Source organism: Ailuropoda melanoleuca, chromosome 8 (assembly GCF_002007445.2).
Source record: "Ailuropoda melanoleuca isolate Jingjing chromosome 8, ASM200744v2, whole genome shotgun sequence".
Lineage (NCBI taxonomy): Eukaryota > Metazoa > Chordata > Mammalia > Carnivora > Ursidae > Ailuropoda > Ailuropoda melanoleuca.
The window spans coordinates 104948119-104970058 of record NC_048225.1 but is presented as its reverse complement, the minus strand read 5'-3'; the positions used below and the strand labels follow the sequence as shown (position 1 = coordinate 104970058).

At 48.6% G+C, this 21940-nt stretch overlaps 1 protein-coding gene across 1 annotated transcript; it reads left to right on the top strand.

Moving 5' to 3' along the window:
- The first annotated feature begins 1701 nt into the window (after positions 1–1701).
- PM20D1 (peptidase M20 domain containing 1) lies at positions 1702–20931 on the top strand. The gene is given in 16 exon segments (XM_034667132.1): positions 1702–2242; positions 4260–4286; positions 5220–5246; positions 5372–5398; positions 5799–6043; positions 6443–6528; positions 7584–7661; positions 7663–7713; positions 8008–8127; positions 8846–8921; positions 9293–9354; positions 9601–9673; positions 11569–11640; positions 16933–17101; positions 19499–19598; positions 20808–20931. Coding segments are annotated over 16 exon segments (1506 nt in total). The 5' UTR covers positions 1702–2073.
- Positions 20932–21940: the final 1009 nt, after the last annotated feature.

Sequence of the window (21940 nt, the reverse complement as noted above, 5' to 3'; positions counted from 1 at the left end):
GCACTTTATCTGTGTGTTAGCAGAACAGTTCCTCTATATCCTTTATCATTTTTCCTTACTTTTGTCTCCTTTTTAAATTATGCATAGAGTTTTGTGTGTGTGTGAAATTAGAGCCTTTATTAATCTTGTAAAAAAATAAAAAAGACATAGACCTTATATGTGAGTATGTGAGGGCATAAAAAATGGTTGAATAACACATCAAAATCTTATGAGGGAATATCTCTGGATAATTTTTGTTTTTCATATAAAAGGCAAAAGTTTAAAACTTTTAAAAGATGACACATCAAAATATGTGTATGACCTTGAAATAGAGAAAGATTTATTAAGCAAAACAAAAAGGACTAACCATGTAAGAAGCATTGTTTTCTATATATTTTCTTGCATTCTCCAAATAATTCACAAGGGCCTAAATGTATATTTATTTTACAATCATAAAAATTTTGAAATTTGGGGGCACCTGGATTGCTCAGTCGGTTAAGCGTCTGCCTTCAGCTCAGGTCATGATCTCAGGGTCCTGGGATCCAGCCCCCAGTCCAGCTCCGCACTCAGGAGGCAGTCTGCTTTTCCCTCTATCTCTGTGGTCTCTCTCACTGTCTCTCAAATAAATAAAAATCTTTAAAAAATTTTTTTGAAGTTTGGTAGAAAGTAAGCCACTTTGTATTAAAAATTCTACCAATGTTCACACTTTTTTTTTTAAAGATTTATTTATTTATTTTAGGGGAGGGACAGAGAGAGGGAGAGGGAGAATTCCAAGCAGATTTCCCAGTGAGTCTAGGGCTTGATCCCACAACCCTGAGATCACGACCCAAGCCAAAATCAAGAGTCAGATGCTTAACCAACTGAGCCACCCGGGCACCCCCAATGTTTACAGTTTTAAAAACTCTTTTCAACTCTATTTTTAATGTTCTAGATCTTAAGCTGGGTGGTGAATACAGAAATGTTCATTATATTATTCTTTACACATTTCAGTATGTGTGAAATGTTTCATAATACTGTTTTTAGATTGCTTTTGAAAAGTATTTCAATACATGATTGTAGTTTTTTGTTTGGGATGATGGGGATGATGGTGATGATGATTATGGTGATGATGATGATGATGATGATGATTTTAAGTAGGATTCCCAAAAGGGAGCAGAGCACACCCTCTCTGAGCTTTGGCAAATACCAGGAGTGTGAATTTACAGCTTTGGGCATGAGTAGATATGCAGCCCTACTACTGATTTTTTTCTAGAGAATTCTAAAATATGTGACTAGTGGCAGATTAAATTGCATCAAGGGATATGAAAGGAATGTTTTCTTTTTTTTTCCTAGCTCCAATAAATCTAATTTTATTCTGTGTCCCAATTTTCTTTTTTTTTTCCCAAAGTGATACTTTACTCTGAATAGCTATTTACAAAATAACTATTCATAAAATTTCAGTTTATTAAATACAATAAAATTACTAAAACTCAATCTTTCTCAAAACCTTCAGTCTTTGTGTATTTGCCTAGAGTTGCAATGCAGTGTTTACATTAATATTAAAAACACTTTCAGCGAATTCCTAAACAGGAGCAAGCCCTCTGAACGGATCATTCAAAGCAAAGTCTATAGATAGAGGAATACTGTTTGCATTTCAGATTAAATAAAGCCACGGGCAGGAAAGCTCCCCCACTGTATGGGGGGATGGTAATCAAGTTCTAAACTTCAGAAGTGAGAAGCAGATTAAGGTCTGATACGCTTTGCTGATTTTATTTTGCCTTTTCCCCCTTTCATTGACTTATCATATAGCAAGGGATTTCTGAGAATCTCAAAGCAGAAGATCAAGGGCCCATAAGACCTACCGTTTACCTGCAGTCCTCACCTTTGCTCTACTTCAGCCTGTCCCAGACTGCGAAACCACCACTCCCAAAAGGCCCTGCGAACCTGGGCGGAGCCGTCCTGTCGATTGGTTATTCCTCAGCCCCAGGCAAGCGGCGATTGGTCAAGTCTGGTGATAGGGTGGGGCTAAGGCAGTTGCGGGAATTGGAGCAGTGACAGGACGACAAAGGGGCTTGTAGTTCAGGTCCAAACTCCAGCTGCAGACCAGAGAGAAGCATGGCTCGGCACGGTGTTTACGTGCTGGGTGTGGCGGCTGTGCTGCTGCTAGGTATCTCCACAGTGTCCAGATCGAAGGGCCTGAAGGGCCGGGAGCATCAGAGGGCGTCGCAAATCCCTTCTCAGTTCAGCCCAGGCGAGCGCTTCGCGATGAAGGAAGCGCTGAAAGGTGAGCCTGGTCCCCTTCGCCCAGCTATGCCCAGATATATAGGTCCCTCTCTCCTCGGGCCACCCCGTGCCGCCCCGCTCCCACCGCAGAGGGGCCATTACTGGAACTGGAGCTCCACCACACTCCCCAGACCAGCCGCAGCCCGAGTCCCAGTACCTCGTGCCCGGGCATGGGGACGCCACTCTTGCGCCAGACCTGGCTTCTGGGGACCCGGGTGTTCCCTGCCTCGCCTGGAACCTTCCCTAGCTTTCACCGTCGCCCCTGTTGCCTTGGCTGTCATCCAGCCTACCCCCTGCTTTGCCTCAGTATAGCAATAGCTTTTATTTGTACTTTTAACCTTAGAAAGTTTTCACTTCTGTTAAATCTCTGTGGTATCTTAAGATAAGACTAAATTATCTTAATTTTATCTACAGTGGAGGGAAATTGAAGCTTAGGTCAATTAAATGACTTTCCCCAGGGACCCCACAGCAAGGAGTAAGTGCTGGGTGATAACACCTGTGGCTTGTAGGATCCACCCCACTCCAGAGGACTCCATAAAGGGGTGTGAGATGTTCCAAATTTCCTCTCCTAATTAACAGACATCTCTCCCCTAGACCACAAACCAAGGTTAAAAACTCATTTGCCTTCTCAGTCTGCATTTTCCAGGGGAAACGGGGAAACTTTCTGTTGAGGGCTAGATCCTGTGGGACAATGAGATCCTCCTCACCTCTGCGCCTAGCTCCAGTTTTTCCCTTTCATTAAATAATGCGTTAAAAGAAACTGCCTACATAACATGTGCAGGCAGATGCAGGGACACAATGCTAACCTCCGTGGTTGAATATAAATTGTACATGTGCCTGGTCTGGAGGCAGAGCAGAGCTCTCCCAAAGCACAGCACAAATAGCGAGTTCTCTAAAAGCCAGTGGGCAGCTGCTCACCCCAGAGTCTTTTCATCCAAAAGAAAGCAAAAACTTTCTTATGTAAAGAACCCAAAGTAGGGACCTTATAACCACATGGCTATATGGCCTATATCTACTTGTATGGCCTATATATATATACCCATATATAGCCACATGCCTCAAGGCAAAACATTTGAGATCAGATTTTGAGTTTGTCTTCTATAGTTTCATCTTTTGATCCTTGACTTCCCCATCTCTGGGGTGGGCTGTGATGCAAGGTCGATCCTTAGCAAAACTGATTACAGGGGTAAGCTTGTCTTTTCAGAGGCCCTCCCTTGACAAATGCACTGCCTAGGTTGCCTTTGTTCTTCGAACTGTGTTTTGGGATATCTAAGCAAATATTCTCAGAATTTATTGCATTTCCCCTCCCACAGGTGTTTACATATGATAATGGATCTCTTTAAAGTGCAAAGCCTTCAGGGCTCAAAGGGATAAACCTAATAGCAATTCGGGAACTGAAACATCTGGGTGAAGATTATTTAGGACTGAGGAGTTTGTTCAGGAGCTTCTGAATCTGCCCCTTCACAGGCATCAGGTGCCCAAAAAGCTGGCCTTGGCTGAGAGATCAGTGAGACTCTGGATGAGCCAGTCCACGAGTAATAAGCCTACTCTCTGCACACAAAGCCTCATTCACGTAGGGACCCAGGATAGGGGGCTTCTCCGGTTCATCGAAGGGATGGTGGTTTCAGTTCAGGTCATGATCCCAGGGTCCTGGGATCGAGCCCTGCATTGGGCTGCTTCTCCCTCTCCCCCTGCCCCCCCCCACGTGTCCTAGATCTCTCAAATTACAATAAAAAAAAAAAAAAAAAGAACCATGTTAGTCTAAACAAACCTGAAAGACCTGGTCTTAAATCCCAGTTCTGCTGCTTATTTCAGGACAGTCCTGAGCAGCTCACTTAACCCCTCTAAACTTGTTTTCCCACATTTGAATCAGAGAAAACAGCAGTGCTACCTCATAGGATTGTTTCACCCTCCACAATAAGATCCTGAATGCAAAGAACTCTCTTTGCACAGAGGGCTGTGGGAAAACCAGTGGTGGTTATCATCTGTAATATCACATCTCTGTCTGCCCCTGACAGGTGCCATCCGGATTCCAACAGTGTTTTGCCAACAGTGTTTTGCAGCCTGGAGAACTTGAATGCAAACAGCCCTGGCCGTTTGGAGAATACAGGTCAGCCACAAGCTGGGGGGAGTGGGGGGGCAGTAGCCCTGCAGACACAGTTCTATACAAGGTGATGAAGAAGGTTCTTTTGTTACTGACCAGAGGACAGTCAAATTGCTGTAGGCCTATTTTGAGTTTACACACAGTGGGGAGGAATAGAAGCTCCCCAGGAGTCAGAATGGTGGCAGAGTAGAGACTATAGATTTATTTGGCCTCTAAAAAACTAAACCACGTAGATATTGGGTTGGAGTTTGAACTTTCCCGATCTTTCCCCTAAATATGTAACAGTCAATAAATATGATGTAATCAAAAGATAGGATGAGGAAAGGAAATAAAAGGTACAGCATAAGGAATACAGTCAGTGATATTCTAATAGCCATGTATCGGGACAGATGGTAGCTATGCGTGTGGTGAACACAGCATAATATATAAACCTGTCAAATCAGTAAGTTGTATACCAAAAACTAAGGGCACATTTGTATCAGCTATACTCAAAAAAGAAAAAAAAGGTAGGACTAGGAATTTCTTCTTCCCATGCAAGTTTCCAGAAACTATACCCCATGCTCCTCCCACCTCTACCTTGGGACACACACCTACGCACCTATGTACACACTCCACCCACCCAGGCCCTTCTCCCGATTCTTTACTGACCCATTTCTGAGCTTCGAGGCCGTCAGCAACTTTGAGCTGCCATATCAGCCCCTCACCAGCACGTGAGCCAAAGAAGGGATGGGTCAAGAAGAAAAAGGAGACTTGGAACTCCCCAGTCCCCATATGAAAAGCTCACGGAGAGTAGTGAGGCCCTCTTCCTAAGTCAAAGAAAAGAACAGCCCCTCCAAAGTTGTCAGGGCTGGGAGGAGCCAGCCTAGGTGTATAGCCAGTACCCCCCTCTCTAACACTGTCTGTAACCTGAGTTACTGATCCCGAGAACGTCCACACCTGCACGCAGAAGTGTAGCCTTGTGCTAGACAGAGCAATCTTCTCTCTATATGACACAGAGTAGGAATATTATTTTTCAAATAAAAAAAGGTCTTGCTTTTTTTTTTAAATATAAGGGTCATGTTTGGTTCCAAGTAATTTGGATATTGGGGACTACTATATTTAAAATTTAACACACTCCTAGTCTGAATAGCGCGGTAGCATATACTTGTGATAACATATTACAGGTCAGACCAAACCAGATCTTGATCTATCTATCAGCTGTCACCATGATGGAATCTTGATGTGCCCATTATTACATAGTAGTATTGCATTAAAATATGAGGAAGAGGAATTTCACAGATTGTCCAGGCAAATCAGGAATCACACTGGCTTTGTTCCAGGCTTCCTACAGGACGCAGCATGTTTTCAAAAAGGGAGGCTGGGGGTAGTCATTTTCTATTAAACGTTAAGAAAACCAAAGGAAATTGTTAAATCTGACTTTCTCTCTCCCTGCTTTTCATCCCTTTGTCTCTAGTCTTTCCGACAGTTTTCAAAACCAGCTTTATCCAGCATGAAGTCGTAGGAGAGTATAGCCACCTGCTCACTGTCCGAGGCTCTGACCCCAGCTTGCACCCCTACATGTTGATGGCGCACAGTGACGTGGTGCCCGCCCCTGACGAAGGCTGGGAGGTGCCCCCCTTCTCTGGCTTGGAGCATGATGGCTTCATCCATGGCCAAGGCACACTGGACAACAAGAACTCTGATGGTCTGAAATGCTTTGTTCCCTCTGCCCCAGGGCCCTAAAGAGTCATCCAGGTTGGGGATGCTCAGCTGACCCCTGGGAGGATTAGGTTATGGTAGAAAGAACCTCGGCTCCAGGAGACCTGGGTTCCAGCCATCACTTGGTCACTGTCCTTTTCCGGACAGTTGATTTCTCAACTGTGAAATAAGGACTAGGGTAGATGATCTCCAGGGACCCTTTCAGCTCTGAATGGATACATTAGGCTTTTCTCCAGCTGGTGAAGGAGCTATGTTTCCTCACCTCCCATCCCCTGGGGCCACTTGAATTTGTTCTCTTTAAAGAGAGTGTCCGATACCAGCCCCACCAGCCATGATGCAGGCAGCTGAATGTCACCGATGCCCTGATTCTCCCTCATCCCTTCTGCTTCTTCCCCCCAGGCAATCCTGCAGGCCCTGGAGCTCTTGCTGAAGAGAAACTACATCCCTCGAAGATCTTTCTCCATTGCTCTGGGCCATGGTGAAGAGGAAGAGCCTCCTCACCCTATAAACCATCCCTAGGACCCCTGTTTGGGGCGCGGAGTTTCACTCTAGTCCAGTTTACTCCCGAGCTGTAGGGTCTCCAGAATACGGTGTGGGGGTTTGCCAACTCCCCTGAGTATCTATGTGCCAGAACTGTCTCAGGCCCTGGACCAAAATGCAGATTCCCAGACCCTGTGCCATAGATTTGAATTTGTAAAAGGCCTTATTTTTTTTAGAGCAGTTTTAGGCTCACAGCAAAATTGAGAAAATATTGAGACTTCCCTTATATCCACACCACATGTGCACAGCCTCCCCCATTACCAGCATCCCTCTGGATGCTGTTACAACTGATGAACCTACATTGATACATCGTAATTAGTCAAAGCCCTAGTTTACATTAGGGCTTACTTTTGGTGTCCATTCTGTGGGCTTGGTCAGTTGTATAGTGACATGGGTCCACCATTATAGTTTCACACAGAGTAGTTTCACTGCCCTAGAAATCCTCTCTACTCCACCTATTCATCCCTCTCTCCCTCCCCCAAACCTGGGAAACCACAGATTTTTTTTTTTTTTTACTGTCTCCATAGTTTTACCTTTTCCAGAATGTCCTATAGTTGGACTCATCCAATATATAGCCTTTTCAGATCGGCTTCTTTCATTTAGTGATAGGCATAGTTCTGCATTTTTTAACAAACTCCCTGGTAATATCTGAGGCAGGTAGGTGTTCCATCGATGACACTTTGAGAAACATGGGTGTGATAGAAAGCAAACCAACAGGGAGCAAAGAATCGGTGTTTTATTTCCAGTGATGTCGCCTACTTTGACCCTGGGCCAGCCTCTTCATCTGTGAAATGAGAGCAGTTTGGCTCTCATCTGGTGATATGCCAGGGTTCTGTGAAGCAGGATCGTCTCGGCCCCTTGCCCGTCCCCTCCCCACTCCCCCCAGGAAGGAGACTGGGCAGGGAGGTTCTGGAGCCCCTGGCTATGTTGAATGGGTCTCCATTAGCTCTTGGGGGTCTGGCTGAGAGGGACTATGGCCATGGGTTTAATGTCTGTAGGTGTCAGGGCATAATGGGGCTCAGAAGATCTCAGCCCTGCTACAGACGAGGGGTGTCAAGCTAGCCTTCATTGTGGACGAGTAACTTCATCTTGGATGGTTTCATTTCCTACCCTAAGAAGCCCTTTGCCATGTGAGTAAAGTACCCCACCCCCTACCTTGGAAGGTATTCTCACCCCATTTCAGATGACCCCAGCCTGGCGTCTCTAAGCCATATTGACACAGCTCTTTATTTTACTCCTCTAGCCCTGAACTTCCGACCAGTTTTGAGCTCCCCCTTCCCTTTTTCCTCTAGTGTTAATTTTTTTAAGCAGCATGAAGCCAATCTCCTGGACCACCAGACCACTGTGCAGGCGGGCCTCTGGGCCCTTGGGATAATTCAAGGTGGGAGGAAGTCAGGAGGGCCCTCTCTGATCCTCTCCTACAGGATCGCAGGCTCAGAGAAGGGTTTGATTAACCTCAGCCTGCAAGTAAACATGACTCCAGGCCACTCTTCAGCTCCCCCAAAGGAGACAAGCATCAGCATCCTCGCAGCCGCTGTCAGCCGGTAAGCAACACGGGCCCCGCTCCCTTGCCAGACTCGGGATGGAAGACCTGGTACTTTCCCACTTTTGAGTTTGAAGAGGCTAAGCTTCCTGCCCTGAAGCTGGGCTGAGAAGCCACAATGGGGGCTGCAGGGAGGACAGAGCCACCAGTACCCAGGCAGGGATCAGAGGTCAGAAAAGGATCTACCCATATTGTAAGCAAGAGCTGGCCCATAAAAGCTAGGTCAGGACATAAGGGCTGCAGGCTGTGAGCACAGCAGTGTCTGTCACAACAAAGCTTCCCTCCAGCTGAATTTTCTTAGCAAAGTGGGAAGAAGAAGAATATTAATTCAGTTAAATATGTAACTGATTACCAGTGTTTAAGGCTTTGTGCCCAGTGGTGGGCATACAGCCGTGGAAAGAAACAGATAGCCCCTTTCCTCAAGGAACTCACAGTTAGCTGCAGAGACTGATAATTCTGCTACAAGGTGGTAGGTGCCATGAGAGTTGGGGTACCTGCTTGGACTTGGTCAACAGGGACAGCTTCTGCTGATGGACTAGAGGTGGTCCCACTTGTGCATCGAGGTCTCCAAACAGGTGGATCAGTGGAAGTGAGAGAAGGTGAATGGAACACCTCCTGGCCAGACCTGTTGAAAAATCCTGTCTCCCTCCTTCTTCCCTTCAGATCGCTGATCTTTAACTGGGGTTGGGGAAGTCTTGAGAGCTCCCTTTCTCTTGCAGCCTGGAGCAGACACCAATGCTGAACATGTTTGGAAGCGGGCCATCGAAAATGACATTGCAGGAACTGGCACATGAGGTGGGAAAAGGTGTCTCCCGTACTCTTGGTCGGCTGTGGGAGAGGAAGAAAGGGTGGCAGAGAAGTAGCTTTCAGAGTAGGAGAGGGGCCCACTGCTGACCAGTGCTGTGCACGCACTCACCTGTTTTCAGCCAGAGGGTGAGCCAAGACACAAGGATCTGACTTCTTCCTAGGGGTGTTGGTGCTTCTCTGAGACCCTAAGACCTGACACACCCAGGCACCTTTGGGAGCTATTTCCCACTCGTCCTTGAGGCTGGCACTGAGGACCCTCAAGGCAAATCTAAAGCAGGGAGATACCCATGCCTCGGGTGCAGTGACCCTGTTATGCTGACCCCTCTGAAATCCTGCTGATCTGGTTCTTTCCCTTTCAGTTCCCCTTCCCTGCCAATATTATCTTGAGCAACCTGTGGCTATTTGGGCCCCTTGTAAGCAGGTAAAGTTTTGTCTTTCCTTCTTTCTCATCCTCCAACCCAAGCCTACTCAGTCCCCTCTCCTTTGGCTTAACTGGGCCTGACTAATCATCCCTTCACCACCAGAAACTACATCTAATTCATATATAGGATGTCCCTCCTAGTCTTAAAGATCTCCGAGATTCAGGAAAGTGGGTGATCTTCCAACTCATTCCTTCTCCATGTTGGACAGTCCTTCCTAATGTCTGACCTTAGTCCTTTTGCTTTAGGTTCATGGAGAGGAGTTACATAACCAACACGCTGGTCAGGACCACCATGGCACTCATCATGTTCAACGCAGGAGTCAAGCTAACATCTCCTGGATCCTCCCCTACACCTTTTCCTCACTGTCCACTCACCTCTCCATCCTTTGGCTTTATCTCCTGGTCCCTTCTTCCTTCTCTGATTACAGTGTGAATAATAGGAAGGCCCAGTGCTGAACTGTACAGTGATACCCATTGTGTAACCTCAAGAGCAAATGTTCAAGCTGAGGTCTACAAGCCCTCTGAAATTGCTGGCCAGATTTTGTATATGTGTATTTTAGGGGGTGTCCATGGCCCTTCTCAGGTTCCTTGAGTCTGCACCCCTTCAAAAAAACAACCATGATACTGGTATGAAGGGCAGTCATTTGGGAGTTAATTTTTGTGAACGATACTCATTCAACATGTTAAATATATACCTAGCAGTTTGGTCAGGTAGACTAAAGGTTCTAACTTTTCTACCATCAAGGATCTTTTGGTTATTCTTCACCATACTCCGGAAGATTGATTCACCTAACAAATTTAATGATTAATGTCTTTTCCTCCTCATGCTACCCTGAGTCAAAAGAAAGAAACTAACCCACCATTTATAAAGTCTATAATAACATTTGTGATATATACAACGCCTAAAGGCATATATTAGTCATTTCCCAAAACACACTAAATACTGGGTAATCTGAACATGTTGATGTCTGAACAGACATGAATTCTAAGTGAAGTTCCCTCGTAGAAATAAATGTCGAGTGAATTATTACTTTGATAGATTTTTCTTTTCCAAGAACTATTTTTTGGTAAATTGGTCTACTTCCAGTTGGATGGGCCACGAAGGGGCATCTCTGTTTAAAGGAACAAGCCACAGCCACCCTGCGTAGCCTGGGCCGAGGCCTTTCTGAAATCTTGAGAGAAGTGAGACCGGTCCATTTACTACCAGTACCACCAGCACTACTCTAGGGAGCGCTGTGCACCAAGCTTACTGGGTGGCCTTGTGGAGCTGTGGTCACCTGGAGCCCAGGTTGAGTACAATGAATGGCACTTCAGTTAACTCCTGGCATCACTGACTGGAGTGTCTGGTGTGTCCGCCGTACCCGAGCAGTCTTCACCAGCTGCCTAGAGTGTTCACCTAAATAATAATACTGTGTCCTTGCATGTGAATGCCATTTTATCTGTCCGGAATACTATCACATTTGTCACTCCATTTCGTCCTGCTCACAGCCCTCCTGGTACCATCACCCCAATTGCCAGTCGGGAAACAGAGGCACAAACGGGTTATAACTATGCAAAATCCCGCTGCTAATTTGTAACAGCCCAGCTCTCCTGCCCCTACTCTAGTGCTTCGTTGCACCAAAGCAGTTCAAAGAAAGATTCAGAGTTGGGGAGTCCATTCTCCTGTGGCCTCTGAGGAAAAAATCCGCTCAGAGCCTAACTCTTTTCTCCAGTTCATCTTGGGTTCTTCCTGGTTGGGCAGAGAACAGCGTCAAATTTTGCAATTAGACGTGGGAAACCACCGTCATCGCCGCCTTTGGGGATCAAGCACAGCATGACGGGGGCCTGCGGCAGCTCGGGGTGCCCTGTCCTGAGTGGGCCTTAACTGCTGCAGGAGTGTCCCGGGCGCCCCAGGAAGAGAGCATGCATGGAAGACTGCCAGCGCCGCTGCACGGGGCCAGGAGCGAGAGGTCTGCGTGGTCCCGGAGCAGACAGTCTTGCTCTGAGCAGCTCTGTGACCCCCTCCATGACCAAGAAGCATGGAGTTCTGGCCTAACACAGCCACACCTCTCTAGCTCTGAGCATAACCCCTTGTCAAGGGCCCCAGAAGACAAGGGGCCCACCGAAAATGAAGCCGTGCTCCTTTCAATCAAATTGGCTTCCTCTCTCTACTGGTGGTAGCTGGCCTTTCCCGGGCAGGGGAGCCCAGGCCAGGGTTTGTGGTTCTCTCTCCAGGTGAACGTCATCCCCCCGGTGGCCCAGGCCATAATCAACATGCAGATTCACCCTGCGCAGACCGTCCAGGAGGTGCATGACTTCCGTTCCCAACCACCGGTTCTGTATCGGGGATGTGTGGTGCTCAGGGTCTGGGTGTAGCTGCCGTCCCAGGGCTGGCCAACTGCCATCTTTTAAAGAACATTGGTGGGTTTATTCAATAGCGTTTGTTCAACTTTCTTTGGAGGCCTCCAGGAAGCTGACGAGGATAGAAGACCTCTGGTTCAGGAGGAACTTGGAGTCTGATAAATGATAATACTAGTAGCAGACATATCCCGCAGGCTCGCTTGGTGTGTGGCACTGTTCTAAGGTGTATGCGTGCTTGTTTAATGCCCACGACCACCCTATTATCATCCTTAATCAAAAAATCAGGTAAGTGACGTGCCAAAGATTACGCATCTAACAGCCTAGCTCCAGAACCACCCCACCAGATCACGATCAAAGCAATTCGGGATGAACAAATTGCTAAAAGACCAGCGCAGAGAAGGGAACTATCACTGCCTCTGAGGATCTAGAAGGTGCTTTCTGACCACTAGAAATTTGAGCTGCCATGTAAAGAGTCAGGCTAAAGTAAAGTAAGGCTAAAGAGGAGGACAGACCGGGCGGAAGTGGCAGGTGGTGAAAATGGAGTTGGAGCGTGGGACTCAGGGCCTTGTGTGTGGTGGACAGAGGGAACTGTCAGAGGTCTTCAAACGGGGTCGTGATGTCCTCAGATGTGCTTCTGGGGAGACGGTGCTGGTAGCAATGCGGAAGAAGTGCTGGCGTAGGAGGAGACGGTTGGGAAGCTGTGACAGCATCTCAGGCAGCGGACCGAGCAGCAGTGATGGGGCGGAGAAGGAACCTGCCAGGGTGGGAGACATGGGTTCAGCAGAATGTCATGTGTCATGGGTTAGGGGAGACAGAAAGGCAGGACGGCTCCAAGGTGTTTAAGCTACATAGTAGGCCAGGTGCTAATACCTTTACCCGAGATGGAAAGTTCAGGAAGTAGAGCACGTTCACAGAGGATAGTGGGTGAGAAGTTTGAGAAGCTTATAAATTATAAATAGGCGATTATAAATACCTCGGGTCTGGAAAGAGAATGAACTAGAGATACAGGCTGGAGTGTTACTGACATAAATGAAACCTCTAGAGTCAATAAAATCCCGCAGGAAGGATGTATAAAATTAGAAGTAAAGAGGATCGAGGACAGAGCCTGGCAGTGGCCTGCTACAAACATCAATTTAAAAACGATGAAAATCGGTACATAATTGCAAGCTGGGATGAGCGCTATGACGGAGAGGGACCAGCTGCCAGTGGAGAACACGACAGGGAACCAGACCTCGCGTAGGGTCAGGCAAGGCTTCCCCGAGGAAATGACGTGTGAGCCAAAAGGTGCAGGCTTGAGTAGCCGTTGTGCAGAGTGTTTGGCGTCTGCAGGGAAGCCTAGCTTATTTAAACAACGGGCTGAGCTAAAAAAGAGTTCAAAAGGCAAATCTAATCCCTCAAAAAATGATCTCAAGAGGCAACCTAAAAACTATGGACTGACTAGTACGTTCCAGAATGAAGCAGAATTGGGGGCAGGTGGTGTGCCCTGAGTCTCTGGTGCAGATCCTCGAGGGTCAGCCACACTTCGACTTCTGTGGTCCTTTCTTCCTGAGTTCTTCACCCCGGAGGGGTTTTTTTGTCCTCACACAGGGCGGGAGGCCCACCCCTCGCTGCAGGGGGGCAGGGGGATGGATTGATGGCCAGCCCCAGCACCACCCAGCATTCGGGGAAAGCTGGGACCGGTGTGAGCCCAGGGCTCAGCTGCTTTTCATCAAGTGCCAACCTTTGTCCTCTCCCTGGAGGATCACGGGGCCAGGAAATCACTGAATTCCCCCCATTGAACTTCTTTCTACCAGTTTTTTTCCAGCCTCATTCCCACTCCATGCCCTTCCCAAGGGCTGTTTTCCACCAGCTGGGGCTTTCATCTCCCCAGCTTCTGGCACTCTTCCCTCCTCTCTGGTCCCTCACCAGAGTGGCCTTCCTTCCCAGTCTATCTCATGAAATCCCTGGAATCCCTGGGCCCATCCTGCCCAGTGAGGAATGGAAAGCCTCCAGCATCTGAAAGCACGAGCACCTTTTGTTCTGGTCCATCCCCTCCCTCGTGCCCCCTTTCCACGCACCGGGTTCCGTCTTCAGACACTGTGCTGGTCTGAAGGCCAAGGGTACAGGGCCTTGGGCTAGACCCAGTGGGAGCATATACAGTTGCCAGAACCCTCTTCCTGCATCTCTAACTGGTGTCTCCCATGTTGCGGATGTAGAGAGGTCTCCAGCATGTAGGTGTGAGGGGCAGGCTTCAGAAATGGCCCAGGCTACCCTGTAGAAGGTCTGTTCTGAATGGGCCTCAAGGAGTAAAAATCAGATCACTGGGAGATGGTTCCCCCACTTGAAGGAGAGTTGGGAATGTGGCGCCTTGGATGGTAGTGAGCTTCTCAAGGGGTGGATGAGGGCCACCTCTCCAGAGTGTGGTACAGAAGATGCCTGCCTTTCTTTATTCATTGCTTCACCGAGTATTTACTGAGTGGCTGCTATAGGCTAGATATTCTTCTGAGCACTTGGGAGAATGGTGAGCAAGACAGCCAAGATTCCCATCCTGATGGCACTTATGTTCTAGTGGGGAAGGGACAGAAATAAGCAAGTGATCAAATACATGACCAAGTTGATTTTTTTAAGAGGCAAGTATCATAAAGCAAATCATAGGATGTTGTGTCACAAAGTGATTGTGGGGTGGGGTTGGAACAGAGGGTCAGTCCCCTGGGGTGACATTTACCCTGGGACCTGACATAGAACAGAGACCTGGAAACCGCCTCCAGGGAGCAAGGGCACAGGCGTCTAATTTCAACAGAGATGAAACGCAGTTGATCTGCCGCTTATATACTGTATGCCCAGGAGGATATAAAATATATAAAATAATGAAGGGAGAGGGGTGAGACGCTACAGGAAGCCGTAGCTCAGTTCCTTATAAAGAAGACATTCATAACCAAGTTGCTCAAAGGCAGAATGAATGATAACATGTGCTGGTGGGCCTTCCGCCATGGAAGTATGCGTGTGCAGGCTGGATGACGGTCTGTCGTGGGTGTTAATGAGAAGCCCTGCCCTCCAGCGTTTTGGAGGCTGAACTTGCTAACTCTGAACTCTAAAGACCTTACTGATGTTTTTGGTATCCCTTGTTCTTGCCTTCAACAAACTTATCATTCACTCAAGGGAAAAACGTGTACACATAAAACAGAGGGAAAACGTAACATGGGAATGTGGGGCAAGGGCCGTGGAAGCTCAGAGCAGTGAGAGCCTGATGTGCTCGAAAGTAACCTTTGAGGTCCCTTTTATCATTCACGAGTGCCTCCTCCTCGTCCCATCCTTGTGCCCCTGATGATTGCCCAGGGCGGCTCCTTTAGTCTAAGCAAAGAACTAGCATATATTGAGTGTTTACTATGTGCCAGGAACCGGCCCAAACGCCTGACGTGTGTTAATTCCAGTAGCGTCACAAACACCTTACCAGGTAGGCGCTGCTGTGATCCTTCCGTTAGCGGACAAGCAAGCTGAGGCACAGGGCTTAAGCAGCTTGCCCAAGGTCTCACCCCTCAAAGTGGCTGTCCGTGGCACAAAGCTGGGTGTCACTCCTCAGTTTGTGCGCATGCCCCTGTCCTGCTCAGACTGTCTCATGCCTCTTCACCCGTTTCACGTCCGTCCATCAAATTCTGGCTCAAAATCCACACCACTAAGGAATCCACCTTAGTGCACACCGTCCTCTCTTGGGCCCTGCTCTACACCAGCTCAGCCTGCATGGGCTTTGGAAGCAGTAAAGCAGCCTCCTTGTGAAGTCAGAGACAGGTTCAGATACCCAGCCCTGCGACACCAACCGTATAGTCCTGGACCAGTTACTTCACGAGCCAACTCCCACTATTTTTATTGGTTCATATCTTTTCAGTTTCTTGTAGCCAACATCCACTGCATGCCTTTTATGTTCCTGGTCCTAAAAACACAGAAATGAGGTAGCCCCTCCTTTTACATCAGGACCTGGCCTGAGAGTTAGTGGGAAACTGAGCTCTTATAGCCTCTTCACAGAGGGGGGTCCCATCTGTGTGCCCTCTTCAGTTTCTGGGGGCAGGAATGTTACAGGAATTTGGGACAGGGGTCAGCAGGCGTAGTCCCAACCCACTTTATAGGAGATGACTGATAACCTCCCAGTTGGCCGAAGATACATGAAGACTATGTACTAATTCGTGTATTAGAGGATTTAGGACAGAAATGCTAGAGTGAAAATAAGCTCTGAGAAGTGAGCTGTCCACCACCACCCCCAGCTAATCCAACTGCAGGGAATTTGGTTTGGCTCAGGGGTGGTTTCTAAGCCAGAAATAGGACCCTCATTTCCTTTCCAGACTCGGCTCCTAGCATGCTTCTAGGGGACACTACCATAAAAAGGGGTATGCTTGAGATAATGCCCCCCCATGCAGGTGAGCCTCAGCTATGGGACCCCTCTCTCTAGGGCAGAGGCAGTTCCAAAGCACCTGCTGATCAGATGGGTCGAGACTAGTGCTCGGGCTTTCCCTGGGTGGTGGGGTGGGCTTGGGGGGCTACCCTAAGCCAGTCTCCCGATCCATTCCCACATGTCTCCATGTGACCTGATCCACAGGGTCTGGTCTACGTCCTGCCTGGGACCAGGACTTGTGCTGGATTCAGCTCTAGTTGTTTCAGCCTGAATTTTCTAGGAGCTTCCTCAGGTTCCTTCCTGAGGAAAGGAGGCAAAGAGAAAATTTGAATACCAGTCCCCCAATGCCTGACTTTTTGTCTGTGTTGAGCTCATCTTCCTGGCTCCAGTGCAGTTGGTTACAAACAGGAAGCAGGGATGCCCAGAGAGGAGGAAGAAAAGTGTGTGACCCTTTCCTCAACTGTCTGAGACACCCAGGTTGAAGTGAGGTCATCGCATCTGTCACCCTGCCTCAAGACCGTCGTGTTCCCCTTTCTGCTGTGTCTTCTACATTCCACCCGGCCATGACTCACAGCCCAAGAGGAAGGACACACGATTTCCTGACTTTCCAATTCCCTGCCTGCCTCGTGGCTGTAAGGCAAGCCTCCCGAACATTTAACCTCAGTCTCCCATGCTGTAGACGGCTTGCCAGGAAGACCCAACTCTGCCACGTCCTGCAGCCAGTCAGCTGAAACTGAGGTCCCAGTGCGAACATGAGCTGCCCTGGAAACTCCAAGGCGCTGCCTTGCTGAAGAGGAACCGGGACTCTTTCAATTCATAGGGTACTTGGGTAGCAGATAGTAAGAACTCAGACTCCCTCTGTTTGCTCCCTCAAGGTCCTAGACCTCATCAAGAACATTGTGGCTGACAGCCGGGTCCAGTTCCACGTGTTGAATGCCTTTGACCCCCTCCCTGTTAGCCCCTCCGATCATCAGGCCTTGGGCTACCAGCTGCTCCACCAGATCATACAGTCCATCTTCCCGGAAGTCAGCACTGTTGTCCCAGGTAATGACTTCATCAGCTGGGGCGGGAGGGAGGTGGGGGCTGGAACTGTTTCCTCTCTAATGTCTCCTGCCCCACCTCCACCCCAGCTGTTCAGCCTGGAAACATCTGGCTGCTTCCCCTCCTGATGAGACTGGAACTGTATTTTCCCCTCGGCGTGGAAGTCAGAAAGCAAACAGGAAAAGAGCAGAAACAATAAATTAGGTCAGTCATGCCTGGGTCCTAGCTTAACCTAGGCCAGCGTCTCTGGCATGGAGGAGAGGCTCAGCCCTGCCCAGACCGCCCCCCACACACTCCTCTGGAGGAGCCACAGAAGGGCCCAAGTTTTTCCGAGGCTGGTTCTGATCCATCCAGGATAACAGCTCAGCAGCAGAGTTCAACAGAGTGGTATAGCCCCGCCTATACCATTGGCATGAACCCCCTTCCCCTCTCCAAGCCCAGACCAGTCCCAGCAGCAGTGCGTCTGTGCCCCTTCCCTAGTCTTCCAGCCTACCTTCCAAACCTGTGCTGGGGAGACAGTGGTTCTCCGATTTAAGAGTGGAAGAGGATTACCTAGGGAATTTACTAAAGTGCAGGTTACCTGGACCCGCTCCCAAAGACTCAGGCTAACCAGATCTGGAGAGGACCCTGGAATCTGCCTTTTGAACAAATCCCCCAGGGGATTCTGAGACCAGGTGATGGCTGACCACAGTTTGAGGATCTCTGGTCCATGATGCGAGGAGGAAATGCTCTAATGCTAAGACCAGATTTTTCAAAATCCAAGTTTAATCATGAATTCCCTTATTTGCTTTTTTTTTTAAGGTTTTGTTTATTTGTTTGAGAGAGAGAGTGAGAGAGCAAGAGCAAGCTGCGGGAAGGAGAGAGACAAGCAGACTCTGTATTGAGCACAGAGCCTGATGTGTGGCTCAGTCCCAGGACCCTGAGATCATGACCTGAGCCAAGAGCAAGAGTCGGGAGTTGGACATGTAACCAGCTGAGCCCCCCCAGAGGCCCCAGATTCCCTCATTTTCTAAGCACATACTTCGGACTTGCCTCTGTGCTAGGCCTGGGCCTTTAAGGAGAGTACCGTGATGCTCTGCGGCCACAAAGTCCGGTGGGAAAAGGGCAGCCTGTGTTTTAATCAACTTAAATCTGGCTGTAAGCCCCACTCTTCAGGATATTCAACTTCGGGAACTGTTGAGGCCTCTAAGCACCCCCACCACCACCTTCATTTTGAAGTAAGCCCTCAAGGTCTTAGGTAGCCACATAGCATGGGAGTCCCTTGGCCTGTAGTCATCGGTCCTTGTGGTTACCTTGGATATCCGTGGCCTAGCTAAAAAGTCACTTCAGGTTGGAGATTTCCTCTGATTTCCTGGCCTGTTGTACGAGTGGGATCTTTGACTCTGGACCTAAGACCCCACCTCCCTGAGCATACCAGGCAGCCAACCCCTCTGAGGTCTGCCACCTCCTCAAATTCCTGCCACAGAGCAAGGCCTGGGTCTCCACCAAGCCGGCCCTCTTAGTCCCTGATTCTTCTTTCTAGGTCCTCAAAAGCTCTCTGAACTACCCTCTCCCTTCTGAGGCACCCACCATAATCCCATTAACAAGTTTAGGCCTTTACAGAAAAAAGATAGGCAGACATCAACTGGTAGAAATCCCCAAAGCAAAGAGTTTGAAGGGCCTAGTTACCCATTTGAAACTAGGAGTGGAAAATGGAACAAAACACAAGTTAACATCTCAAATCATCCCACCATTCTTTCATTGGTGCTTAGGGGGTCTTTTCTCAGAGACCCCCCACTGGGGACAAGTCCCAGCCCCAGCTGGAGCCCGCGTGGGGTGAGCTGCTACTACCTTCAAGACAGCGAGACACTGGAGACTATCCTGCGACTTTCCTAACCTGAAGTTTGACTCATGGAAGACAAAGTCATCCTTCAGAGGATGAAAATAACAGGGAATTATGTTCTACTTTAAAAGGACTGCATTTTATAGCAGTAAAGCTCCCTGGAGGGTGTTGATTTCTGAGCTAGGGTGATATAAAGAGAGCTGAAGCAATAAAGAACTGATAATCTAGATTTCTGGAGAGCTAGATTTCTGAAATAGCCCAGCTAAGGGTAAAAAATGAAGGTAATGGCCTCCCTGGTCATTATGAAGAGAGGACACTTCTGTCTGGATCATTCAAGGTTTAACTCACTAATGTCCTGGGGAGAAGATTCCATGCTTCTGGCTGAAATGGCATTTTAGTAGGGTTTTGAGAATGGGTAGCCTGAAGGACAAAAATTCATAGCTGCAGGCTCCGAGGAGGGCCCTGGTGATGTTCTTATTGACCCAGAGGTCCTAACTTTCCAGTCAGCCCACCTCCCACCACTACCTTGGCTTGGTGGCTCCCATAAAGCCCCATTCCTCTTGATTTTCCCTACCTAGGCATTTGTATTGGCAACACAGACAGCAGACACTATGCAAACCTCACCACTGGCATCTACCGGTTCAACCCCCTCTACCTGCGTCCTCAGAGCTTCCGTAGGTGAGTAAGTGGAACAGGTTTGAACAGCAGGGTGAAGGAGGAAATTCATCTGACCTATCCCCACCCCATTCTCCTGCCAGTCCACAGAATGGGGGAAAGCCAGGGTGGCACAACCTGAAATGAAGACATTGTTGAACCCAGCTGGCCAAATTTCCTCATTGTCAGTCTTGTCGCTCCCTAGAATGTATGGGAATTGGCCACTATTTTTCTGGGTTGGAGATAATCAGATCATCGGAAAGAACCTCGTAGAATTAGGACCCTTGGGTATGATCCCCCCTCTTCCTCCCTTTGGAAGAATACTTACCCTCTGGGCTTCATTTTCTCCCCAGAAAGGGAGACTCCAGACTTCTCAGTTACCACCCAGTGAAATCCAGACCTGTATGTGGTCAAAGGCGGACACATTGTTTGAATTCTCAGAAGAAAATGCACGAGAGGACGGTAAAACCTGACCGCCAATGTTAACTACCGTGTGTGAATTACTACTTCGTGGGTGGGTTCTTCAGCAAATGTTTAGTCCTGGGATGTGGGGCAGGGGTTGAATTACACGTCCTTTCTGTTCCTTATCATATCCAGACCTTATTTCCCCACCATAAGTCAGTGGTCCATACAGTGAAAATCTTTGAATATGAGCATATGAACAGCTTCGTGGGCCTTGTTAACGGAGACAGCAAGTTGCTACTCTCTCTTTCCTCTATCTTTGAGGTTGCGTGTGTGGTTTGGTTGTGTGTTGTGTTGTATGGACGCCGGTCATGGGCACAAGATCTGATGGGAAGTTCCTAGGTGAAGTAGAGACCCCACAGGGACCCTGGGCAGTCGCCCTCCCTCTGCTTTTGTGCCCCTAGTATGTGGGGGCCAGGGGGACTCTGGCCTAAGAGAAAGAGAATTATGAAGATAGTTTCCCCTCCAAGGAGAAATGATCACATGGATTCCCAAGCAGAAAACGACTCTGTCCTCCCCAGGATTTTATTATTATTATCATTATTATTATTGTTATTGTTATTATTATTATTATGTTCCCCCGCAGTGTTCTCTGCCATAGGGCTGGACCCTGGAGAGATGACCTACGTGTCATATGAAACCTCACTTCTTACCCTTGGAGGGTCAAAGGCCAGTGGCTTCAGGGTACATAGGGTGGGGGGTCCTTGGTAATAACACTTGCGCTCCAACAGTTGGCGCTCTCCTGTCTTCCCCAAAATCTCTCTCACTCAGCACCCATGGACTCAATGAGAAAATCTCAGTCCAAGCCTACTAGACCCAGGTGAAATTCATCTTTGAGTTTATCCAGAATGCTGACGCGGACCAGGAGCCAGCGCCGCACCGGCACGAACTATGAGGTCAAGGATCTGGCTGGGTTAGGGGTGCCTGACCTCAGCCATGACCATGCCAAGGGGGAAAGCTAATGTTGATGAAACTTGGGGTCAAAACCACTTGGTGAGCCATCACCCACCAACATTACTCACTCCTGAAGTCACCAAAGAACAAGGCCAAGGGGTAGGGGAGGGCCGGCAGGAATCTGGCTTCTTCCTTCCTCCAAACATGTGCATCCCTTGGCTGACCAGCATTTACTGCCTTCTTGTCCCGATCTCAGAAGTTACCAGGCTTGTTGGTCTTACACTGGTTATTTAACTGCTCCTTTTTAAGACCTGACTTGACAAATGCAGATTTGGAAAACCAGGTTTTACCTTCCAGAACTGTTTAATTTAGGGCATGCTTGCCAGGCTGCCTTCTACATCACTGATGTATTTCTTTTTGCTTTAACTTTCTCATCCTCCCCCTTCCCTTGGAGTTTTTAGCTGGCTCTTCACCTCTTGCCCCTGCATCCCTTTATTCCACATCTGGAGCAGAACTTAGTCAAACTGTGATACTGCGGTAATTACCACAACAGCCGGTCAAATAAAGTGAGCTATGCAGCATCAAGCGGTCACTGAGAGGTGAAACTGAGGCAGGGGGCTTTGCAGGAACCCCGAACCTTCTGGTTCTGGAGGCTGGAGCCTGGAGAAGAGAGCCTCTGTCCTTGGGCTCCTCCCAAGGGCTCCCTGGGCTTTGCTCCCGCCCCTGTCCTGTTCCTGCCACCTGCTGCTGCTGTCCCACCCCAGGAGGCACTAATCTGTGGAAACATTTCCCTGGCACATCCTGTGGGCTGAGCTCCCAAGAGAAGGGCACTCATGATCCCGCCTTGCAGTGAGGCTCGGGACCATCAGGGCTCTGGCCCTGGCATCAGGTCCCGGTTCTGACCTCTGAAAGGGGAGTGGCGGCTATGGGGTGGGGGAGCAAGGAGGAGCCTGACTTGAGGGGCTCTGCCCCAGGTGGTGGGCAGAGGAGGGGCAAGCTATGCTCCCTTA